The following is an 11348-nucleotide window of genomic DNA, read 5'->3' as shown; positions in this document are numbered from 1 at the left end:
GACACACAATAATTTTATTTTGCCATAAAGAGGGCATGAGAAACATCACTACACTTTGATTAAAATCAGTTAAAGCTGATACTTGACTCGCCATGCATTTCCTGCTTTTCTTCATTGTCAATGACCTGAAACAAAATTAGGTTAAACCTAGTGTAAGTCAGAAACAAAGAATTCAAAATTTTTTTAAAATACAATTTTTGCTCAAATTTTGAGGGTTTTCTTTTTATTTTTTGTTTTTTAGAATAGCTGGTCAAAAAAAAAAAAGCCACTATTGAATAAACTTTCTAAATGATGACGTAAGAATGGCATCAACCAAACCTCTTTCAGCAAGTGACTGGAATGGATCTGGGATCGTTCTTATTGATGGGATGCCATTCTTTGGACTACTCTTGATAACATACAAAAGTAAGTTAGTTGTCAATTTCTTTCTCATCTACTTGAATCGTGGAATGTGGGAAACACCCAATCCAGATTTCTGGAACTCTCACAGTGTCTGTAGTGTAAGGCCGCTGCACTGGCCAACTAGTAAATGCATCAGCAGTCTTGGCGTGTAAGACCCCGTAGTAATGATGGCAGCAGCTGCAAGCTGTGGCAGGTCATATTGGTGGGACATTTGAGACGCTCCAGAGAGCAGGGTTAGAGCAAGAGTCGAAGGAGGATTAGTGAATCCGAAATGCCATGACCACTGGAGAGAAAGTTTAGCTTTAGTTCCTAAAAGGATCATCATCATTGCTGTTGCAATACTTTGATGTATTAATGGTTTTAATCATAATTGTTCTTAAGACGTAGCACTATCTGTTCACCTATCAATACTGCGTGTGACATCATTTTTGGGTACAGCGTTCAGTTGGAAAAATGAAGGGCATATCCCATTGTATTCTAAAAGTGATGTAGGGATTCTCTGTATCTCTTAGCCCTCAGTATCCACATCTCTCGCTGGCTTAGGAGTAAGTTCTGCTGAAGTAAGTCTTAGTGACAGATAGGAAGGAATGCGGTATCAGTGACTTAACTGATGCTATGTGTTTGTCCCCGAGCATGTTTCCCAAAGCACAGTAGGTAAAGTGTGTGCATGTAGTTAGGAGAGGCTATGCCATGCTGTGGTAACTAATCAGGTAGAGTAACATATGTTTAGTTCCTGTTCAGGTAAAGTCTCCTGTGGGTCCAGGTAAGCTTTCAGGCCAGCTGGCCCCAAGTATGGTGATTCAGTAATCTAAGATGCTTCAGTCCTGTATCTTCACCATTTCAGTGTAAGGGCTCCTCCTTTTCTGCAAGCTGCTTCTCCTTTTCTGCAAGAAAAAACTTGAGACAGAATTGTGTGGGAGCATTTTACTGCTCGGCCCAGATGTGACACATTTATTTGGTGGTCAAAATTTGTCACATGGCTTCACGTGACTGCCAAGGGGCTGGGAAATATGGTCTCTCATATATTTCTTTCCTTCCTCTCTTCCTGGGTAGGGAGGAAAGAAAGAATGGATATTCTTGAGGGCATTCGTAAGTATTGCATCCCATGGTATGTGAGATAATTTTAAGTCGTGCAGAGATAAAGTTTTACAATTTTTGTTGGTTTCCACATGTGTTTGAAAAAATATCAGTAGCACATGAAGCCTATGAAGTAATGATTTCATTTTGTATAAATTTAAGTTAAATTTTAATTGCAAATACTATGCTATTATGGTAAAAATGGTGAGAGTAGCTAACAGATGTCTAATGTTTTGACAACACTGACCTAGAGGAACCACTGTAAAACTCAAATTTTAGTATGTACAACTTTAGGCAAGTTGCAACTATCAGGTGGGGCATAGGAATGTGTTCTTTTAGCAAATACCCTGTGTGATTCAGCAGCAGATTGTCTGGGACCACATACTGGGAAGGATTATTTCAGAGGCAGTTGCTCTTCTGCTACTAAATGGAGAACCAGTGACAGAATCCACATGGGGGAGCTTGGAAATCCTGTTGAGTACTCCGCTCCGCCCGCCCCTTTTGTCCCCTCACTACCATGGTGTGACCCTAGCAACAAAGGGTTAAGATTTTGGAATGAAACATTTGACCTGGCCGGCAATACCTTCAGAATTGCCATTTCCCAGGACTCCTGGGTGGCTCAGTTGGTTAAGTGTCTAACTCTGTTTTGTCTCAGGTTGTGATCTCATGGGTGGTGAGATGGAGCCCTGTGTTGGGCTCCTCACTCAGTGGGGAGTCTGCTGGAAGATTCTCTCCTTCTGCCCATCCCCTCACTCATGTGTGCTCTCTCTCTTCTCTCTCTAAAATAAAGAAATCTTAAAAAAAAAAAAGAATTGCCATTTCCCTTCTTACCTGGTTTTCCATGTTGTCTAATGCTGTTCAAACTGGCAGTCTAGCTCCTCTGATTGGTAATACCAAGAGATACTGTTGCTAGTCCCAAAGCTCTTCAGTTCACTGAAGCTATTCATTCAACGTGGCAGGTCAGTTTTGTTATTTAACTGTTTTTTTTTTTTTTTCTATTTCCATGTTTTCCAAGGGTACCTCAAAATCTCTCCCATGAAGGGTAACATGTCATGATGTCCTGATTTGTCTATAATGTATTTGGTTTGTATGTGGTTATTAATAGAAGACTCTTTTACTCTTAAAACATGTCTTGTTTGGATGATAAATTATACGGTGACCCTGCTCCTCAGGGTCCTTCTTATTTTATTTTATGATGCAAATGACTGATTTCGTCTCAGAGACTCTTCATTCCATCGATAGTGGCCAAAACCACATGGGGGCAGCTGTGGCTGTGGTTAGTTCTGGATGTTTAGAATTTTTAATAATTTTGTTTTTTTCTTTTGGCATCATCTTTAGATTATAGACTAGAGAGGAAGGTAGAAGGACATACGGAGGAATTAAAGGGAATAAGCAAAGGCATTGATGACTGAAGGATAAACCAAAACACATTTCGAGAAGCCCAAAGGAGCTCATTATTCTGGCACATACTTCAAGGTGCCCTAACTGAATCTGAAGGATGACACGTAACACCAAAGATGAATCTCCGTATGTAGCTTGTACGTATGTAACGGACATCTGTAACATTTGTCTCATTGACATTGATGGTATGAATTTTGTATCCTAATGAAATGGTTGTAATGTCTTACATGGCCTCAGGTCGGTAACAGAGTTAGAACAGGCACTACACAATTTTAAGTGGAATTTCAGTTGTATGAGCCTAGACATATATTTGTAATAAAAGTTATATGCTCTACATTTACTTTTCCTGGAATCCTACCATTAGATAACACATGTAAAAGCTGCTATTTACTTTCTAGTTACTTCAATTCTGGAAGAGAGCGAAAGAGGATTCCAAAGGTACATTATATTACACTTAGAGCAACCTTTAGGTCTGTAGCTCATCAGACTGGCTTTTAAAATATGCAAGCGCCTACAGAGACCACCCCAGGTTAAAAGTCTCTAAATACTTCACGTTGCTCTACTGTTAAATAATGTTTAGAGTTTGTTATCTTTTGTAGACCTTGGAAATCTAATTATTTATAATATCCAGTGACATTTACATTTTACTAAATTATACTCTGCTTGTAATAGAACATATCATGCTTAGGAAAATGGGTAGATAATGCCTGGCTCTACGTTTGCTTATATATAATGCAAAATATCAGGGTAACCTGTGTTCTCTTTTTGTTATAATCATACGATTTTAAACACATAATTCTCAAGAAGTGCCCTTAACCGGTACCATTTAAAAACAATAAGAAAAGTAGCTTTGTTTACCATTTAACTCTTGACTATCAAATCACATACCTATTCAAGTTTATTGGTCTCTTAAAATAGTGACATTCATTTCCATGCCAACAGCTACAGAGTGTTTGGTTTAGTTTTTGAGATTGATTGAAAGTAGATTGTAAAGTTGACCTGTTGTGTTAAGCTTATTTACACAAACATAGTGTCTTGGAAAATAAACTCTGAAAGTGCATAGCAGGAGAATTTCGCATTCTGAGTCTTCTAATACCTGCTTTACTGGGATCTGTCACATAGAGAACCCAAATTTTCCATAGGTACCTTACCTAGGAGAAAATGACTTCAGAATGTATTCTTAAACTTGGGCTGAAATTTATGACTTGCTTTAAAAAAAAAAAAAGGATTTGCTTTTAATTGGTTTGAGGAATTTGCCTAAGTAAAATAATTTTTTTAGTATTAACACATTTATGAAACTATCACAGGTGACTTTTTTTTCCAGGCTCTTGAAACATACTTTCCGTCCGAGAGTTGAAAAATAACATTTCTAAGGTGTAATCAATAATTTTAAAAAAGCCAGAAATGTGAAGAAAAAAAAAAAAGAACAACCCACAATTTCAGTGGAAACTGAAAAGAATCAATTCGGGTGCTGGATGGCGGCAAATAGATTATTTAAAATGAATTTGCATTTATTCAAGGGTTAATCTTGGTGAGTGAGCATTTAAAAGCCCTTCCTGGTGCTCCATCCTCTTCTGTTGTATATACCCCAGTAATCAGCCTATTATATAGATCATTCTCCCTCCTGATCCGTCTTCCCCATCAAAGCTTGGACTTGTCTCCTGCGCTGAGTGACGTGGGGCCAGTAATACTGGGAGGGCGGGTGGGAGCAGGGCACGTGGACCAGAAACACTTCCTAGAAACAGCGCAACCCCGCCTGAACTTTCCCTGTAAACACGGCTCGCTGACAGAACAGCATCCCTGCTGGGTGGATCCTGCAACTCCTAGAGGGAATGGCACTTCTTGTTTTTAATTAGCAAGGTGAAAGGTGAATTAAAACTAGCTGTTTTGCAAGTCAGTGCAAGAGACTGACTCTGGAGAGGCTTCAGGGAGCCAGAAGAGAAGAGCTCCACGGGGAAAGCAGTGCGTGTGCTCCGGGTTTTTTTTCTGAATGAAGCGCTTGCAGAAGTGACTAAAAAAAAAAAAAAAATACAGTTTCCTCCTGAGTCTACTGGCATAGTTGCTGAAGAGAGCTCTGGACTGGACATGGCTCTGAAGGCTCACTCCTTGGAATGTCCTCTTGCTCCCGGCTTATAAACAACTGTCTTCAGGGAAGAAAGGTTTTACATATCCAAATACAGCCTGACAAATGGCACTTTGGGACTGTGCTTTCTGATGACAACGCGTTCGATTTCTGACAAAGCCTCTCACGCGCTGCCCCTGGAGGGGAGTCCTAAGTAAAACTCAGACCCGCCTTAAAGTGAGGATCGGAGGGGTGCCCAGTGTGCACGGCAGCATGGCATCAGCTGCGAACCTTGTCACTCGGCTCCTGTGGGCTTACTTACTGGAGCTTTGGATAGGAGGGCACACGGCTGATACCACTCACCCCCGCTTACGTCTGTCACATAAAGGTAGGTCACCTTTATAGATCCTTTTGTTAAAAAAGAGCGAGAGAAATTAAAGTACTTTAACACAGACCCTTAAAATGCAGCTGAAAAGAATTATTGCAAAACTGACCTAAGATTCTAAGTACCTACTAATTAGCATGTCAATACTTAACCACACCTGAAAATAGTGCAAAATCGCATGCCAACTTAGAGATGTTATTTTTGTCTTGTAAACATTAGGTTGTATTAATGAGAAGTTCACTCTCTAGCAGACACAACAGAAGCGAGCAGGAAGCAGGTTGTAAATAGCCTTGTGGGGCTGAATCCACCAAGTTAGCAGTAGGTATTTGAATACCAATTTATGCATTTTGGGAAGCAAGGATGTGGGAGAAGGGCTTTAGAAATAGAGGTGCAATTGATTTTGGTTTTGTGTTGTCCATAATGGGGATGAGAGGAGGGGAAAAGAAGCAAAATGATTTCCTACCCAGGATCACAGTCATCACCATGTAATTAAAATGACTAACGAGTAATATAAATTAACTTTTTAGTCAAACTGATTATTAGAATTTCTTTCATGTCTGGCGAAAAAATATTCAGAGTTTATTAGCAATCCTTGTAAACTGACTTATATATGATTAAAGTATCAGGATACGATTTACTAGCATCTAGTCTTTTAATGTAAATTCATATTGCTTCACTGAAGATCTGTCAGAAAGTGTTTAAATATTTTATTCTGCAGCTATGTCTTGGAAAGCAGCATTTGGTCATAAATAAATTATCAAAAGATAGCTTTTGCATCAGGACCAGCAAAAGCCAGTCATGAATAGGTTTGGTGATTCTTCCTGTAAACAAACAAACAAAACCCACATGTAGAGAAAGTGACTGCTTACCTAAAAGTAATTTGGAATACATTTTTCAGAAAGAAGTATTTGTTATCACTAATTATTGAGACAGATAACAGTTGCAATAACAATAACTCCAGAAGAACCATTTTTCAATTGTGTGAGCTTTAAAATTGTCCCTATTGTAAAAAGAAACCTGTATTTTTAAAGTATAGGTGTAATCTCTACCAGAGGGAGAAACAAAACCAGGAAGCCTCACTTGTATATGACATGATTGATCATATTTTGGTTTTATTGGACAATCATCTGTTGATTTTGACTATAGAAATTTCTCATGTTTAGAAGAGTTAAAAATCTATGAATACTTTCTTCATTTAAATAGATTACCTATAACACTCTCCAGTAGATAACATAAGTTTAAGAGACACATTGACACTAAATTTATAAAGAATTTAAAAGAGTATCTAGCATTAGCACTGATTATTTGAATTGAAAAGATGTATCACAGTATGTATCAAAATGCATATTTCTAAGAAGTTCAATCAAATGTATCAAAATGTAAAAATTTGGTGTGATGAATTATGGACAAAGAAAGATGTCAGAAGAAGAACATAATAAGTGGATTGTTTTTCTTGTGTAGACAAGAGGATAAGCTGCCAGTTTTGGCGAGCTACCATTCTACTACACCTGGTATTAACCTTTTATACCTTATTGTTAGGGTACTTGTTTTTAGCAGTTATCTATTTATTTAGCAGTTATCTATTATTTATCTATTTAGCAGTTCAATATTAGGGTATTTTCAAAGGTATCTCCTTTTGGTATTTCATCAGAGAGCTTATAATTTGGTCAGAGCATACCAAAACTCTCTAATGCATCTAAATGCTATGCAAAATACTGTTATCAGACTTATCTTCATTACATCCCTCTTTTTTTTTCATTACACGTCTCTTAATCAAAGGAATAACTGTAATTGATTTTATGGGTTGTGTTACATGTTGTGGGAATAGAACTGCTAGTCTCTATGTGTACATTGGACTGAAAACTACCAGCAAATTCCCCTTTGGTTTTTCTTAACCTTTTTATTTAATGGCACTGGCTGAAATGCTCGCTGTTGTGCTTTTATACAAAGACAGTGTATAGTTACCTGAAAATAGAATGTTCTCACTTGTGCAATTTAGCTAGCTAGCAAAATCAGCTGAGAGATCATACCAGAGATGTAACCTAAGCAAATGCCTACTACAGGTGCCTCGTGAAAGCAGAGGACTGCCAGATTAGGAATATGCAGCCCCATCAGTCCACTGTAAGATGCCCCCATTTACTCTTTACCTTCTGGAATTCAGTGGACATTTTAGGGGTATCCAAAAACTATGGGGGTGGTATTTAGGAGTATAATCTTTTGCTATCTTCAGTGATATCAGAAATTGTCACATTTTAGTAATGGGTCAGTTAGTTGATTGATATTATACATGAGTACATGGTCCTTCAAAATAAGGAGCCCTGGATATAAATAATGTAATACCTCTGAACTGCTGCCTAGCCCTCAGCAGATAATTCTGGGAGGCTCCCTGGAGGTGGTGTCCTCCATTATCAGGATGGCACTTGAGACCACAAGCCTAGAGTCTCTCCCCAAAAAGGAGGCAAAATTTCAGTGTCATATTAAAGTTTGAGCTAATCTGTATGAAAATAACCATAACATGCCCTTTTCCTCTCTCCTCCATCCTTCTCTATCTCTGGAAGTGGCATGTTCTAAAAACAGAGTTTAAGAGGGGCGGGGGGAGACCGTTAGAGCTAAAAGGGGAAAAAAGGCAGAGAAGGAAGGAAGACAAGGTAGAAAGTTGGTATCAGACATAGAGCATCTTCTTGCTTATTTCCCACTACCCTCCACCTGCAGTGGCGTAATACTGAATTCCTCCCTCTTCTTACTGAATGTCCACTCCACTCTGACGTTAAGCAAATATGCTGAGAGCAAGCCTAGTGGATAAAGCTGTGAGATATTTACTCTTGTTGAGACAATGAACATATCTTTTAATATATTTTATATGTATAAGATAAATGGGTTAACAGAAATATAGCAAGGTGCTGTCCTGCTTTATAAGACTTTTCAGTCAAGATTTGAGTTGACATTAACTGTACCAGGCAAATATTTAAGGGTTTATGCACAGTTAAGAATTTTAGCCACCTTTATAGCCAGTACCCTAAAGAGGATAATATTGGTGTGATTAATTCAAATTTATAATATTCTACCCAAGGATTTCCTTGAAAAATAGCTGTGATCCTCATGACAGAAGTGAAGGAGAGAGAGAGAAGGAAGAGAGTAGAGTCCTACTAGATTCAGCCACTTCTCTCTGTTGATGTCTGTTCTCTCCTTATCTCTCACCATCCTGCATTAATGAGGTTACAGGGAAGGCAAAAATAACCCTCTTGATAATGGAGCTCAAAGAAGAAAAAACAAATGAGCAAAGCCCCATGTCAAAGAAGAAATCCCAATGTACATGGAAAACCCCAGAAATTCAATCAAGGGAGTTTGGCAGATGGGGTAGGTAATCAAAGACCCAGTAAAGAATGACAATCACAGAAGCCAAGGGGAGTAGTTGCGTAATCAGAGGATGTTTGGTAACGAAGAGGTAACGAAGTAAAGACATAAATATGGCAGAAGATCATTCCTAAAATATGTTGACATTATGAATGTAGATTTGAGCATTGAATATATATCTATACATATAAAAAGTGGGATGAAGAGTATTAATTAGTCTATCTATATTTAGCTATAACCAGTTAAGAACAGATTTGTCATAGTTCAGAGAGTTCAGGATTTAGAGTCAGAGGTCTTCAGCTCTAGTCCTTCCACTTACAGTAATGGTAATTGTCTGTGCCTCAGTTTCCTTAATTTAAAAATAGGGATAGTAATGGTGCTTTCTCTGTGTATCTTCCTGAGTTTTTGAGAGAATCAAATGAAATGACAAAACTGTGAAAGTACTTTATAACCTAAAAGTTATTTTATTAATGTTTCCTGAAGACTGATATAAATTGAGAAGGTTAGAAGGAAACATGTCCTAAAGAGAAAAATCGTTAGGAATGGCATGAGTTTGGATATCAGTAAATGCTAGGATAATGTTAATACAGAAGACAGAAGAAGTTGGTCTTAATTAGCATAAAATGTATGGTTTATCCTGATAGGTGGCATTCACTCCAAATCCCATCTTCCATACCTTTGGCTTCTGGTTATAATAATTTAGAAGATGATTGAATCATCAGTGTCTTTTTTTCCAAGATTCATGTCCAATAGTTTTGCTTTAATAGTATGTGTAGTGTATAAATTAATTATACATATTCATTTTACACCACAACCTTCAGAAGTTTTTCCAGTTTATATGGAAGAAAATTGAGATAGAATTCTAGAAGAGTACAATAAAAACTGAAAGTTTTAAGTGATCATCCTGGAAGCTGTGGTATTCATTTCATATCCAGTGCAAATAAAAAAAGAGGCAGTGACTGGGCCTGTTTTTCCAAACCCAGCTCATAGCTCAGCCAGTAACTGGGTATTATCAATAGTGATACTAGTCACACATCTTTCTGCAATCAATAAATAAAAACTGGTCATAAAGCATGATTCATGAAGAAAGTAGTTAAACTAGGACCCAGGAGTAAACACAGATCTTCATGCCAGATCTTCATCAGGGAGAGTCAGTAAGAATTAAGTGATGGATTTAATAAGAAATACTTTATATTAAATTAAAAACACTAGACTAAGATGAAAGGAATTACAATGTTTTGTTGAGTGTAGTTTATACAGAATATACTTTCTGTAGAGGAAGTCCATGTAAGGATTGTAGATGGTCTATTCTTCATACTTTTATGTTTGTTATGGACACATATTGCCCATGTATAACAGAAGTGCGTATGGATATACTGAAGTCCCTGAGTGAATATGAATTATTTAGTCCTTATCTGGATTTTGGGTCTTACACTGTGAAAACTGTTGTCCTTTAATATAGCGGTAGGGTCAGAGCTAGCAAAAACAGTAAATGGAATTTATAAATGAACTGGGCCAATTTTAGACTGAAAAAATAACTTAGTTGCATAAAACCATTTCTTACAGATCTTAGGAGAGTGTCCTGTCCATAAGATAGAATCTAATACTTGTTCTTGACTATTAAATATATGCAGTAGTCATGTTGTCACAGTGGAATATTCTTTCAAAAATTTGTTGCCCTATTATTACTTTGCCATCTATGTCAGATTTGTCACCTAGCCTGAGATGATTTCATAGAGGGGATCTCTGGGATGAGATCAACTTGGTGACCTCAGTTCTGTGGCTACATAATAAAGAACCAAACATCAAATTGGTCATTGCTGGTGGAAATTACTGTTAGCAATCTGCAGGATCGGTTCCATTTCTTCAAAGATATCTACTGGAATCATCATTAGGAGTTCTTAGTGGGAGAGTGTGCAAAGATTTACTCCTTTATCTTTGTGTGTCAAACTTTTCTGTGGTTTAGTAGAGGAATGTAGTCTGCTGGAATCCAGAAATGGCACTTTGCATGCATGCATGCCCCTTTATCCATAGCCACTGCAGTGTTAAAGTAGTTTTGTAAGGTCAGGCTCAGAGAATTGAAAACAAAACAAAAGTGAAATCATACCATTAAAACATTTTCCAAAAGGTGCGGAGTGAAGATTTAGATTATTTTCTTAGTTTCAAGATGTGGGGCTAAATGGTGGTCGTAGTCTTTTAGCACAACATCCGACACTTTGGAATACTGTATAAATTCTACAAAGGACGATGGTTATCTTAATAATGATTTTCTCGCAGTCTGGTTTTAAGTAACATTTGAAGCATAAGAGAAACTATCAATGTCATTAGTTATTTCTTGGACTTAGGCAAGCATTATTCTTTGATAAGGATGATAAGGATGACAATGACAAGGCTGAATGTCATATAGGCTGGATTTTCTGGACTACAAATGAAAAGAATGTGTGAATGCCACATTTGAAACCAGTGTTATAGTCTCTGAAGAATGTGCTGATTTCAAGAACAGAGGTGTCTGTGGAATTGATGACTTGACTTCACATGTATGGCCCTGGTGATGGCCAAGGCAACTGAGAACTCAAGAAATGTTCAGCCTCCCTTAGTACTAATGCCTGGTTCGGGGTATTCCCGCTGTATGGCCCTCTTGCCCTGGCAGTCTTGCCTCTACAAGTG

General features: G+C 37.7%; 1 protein-coding gene across 1 annotated transcript in view; it reads left to right on the top strand.

The window, feature by feature from the left end:
- Positions 1–4667: 4667 nt before the first annotated feature.
- The window catches only part of SEMA3E (semaphorin 3E), a 242660-nt gene continuing 235979 nt past the window's right edge, over positions 4668–11348 (top strand). Inside the window, exon 1 of the mRNA XM_025873254.2 lies at positions 4668–5330. Within this exon, the coding sequence (XP_025729039.1) occupies positions 5216–5330 (115 nt within the window). The 5' untranslated portion in view covers positions 4668–5215. The remainder of the gene's footprint in view (positions 5331–11348) is intronic.

Source organism: Callorhinus ursinus, unplaced genomic scaffold (assembly GCF_003265705.2).
Source record: "Callorhinus ursinus isolate GAN/ISIS: 27379988/994484 unplaced genomic scaffold, GSC_fseal_2.0 scaffold12, whole genome shotgun sequence".
In the NCBI taxonomy this organism is placed as follows: Eukaryota; Metazoa; Chordata; class Mammalia; order Carnivora; family Otariidae; genus Callorhinus; species Callorhinus ursinus.
The sequence above is the reverse complement of the archived record's forward strand: the minus strand, read 5'-3'. Positions and strand labels throughout refer to the sequence as shown.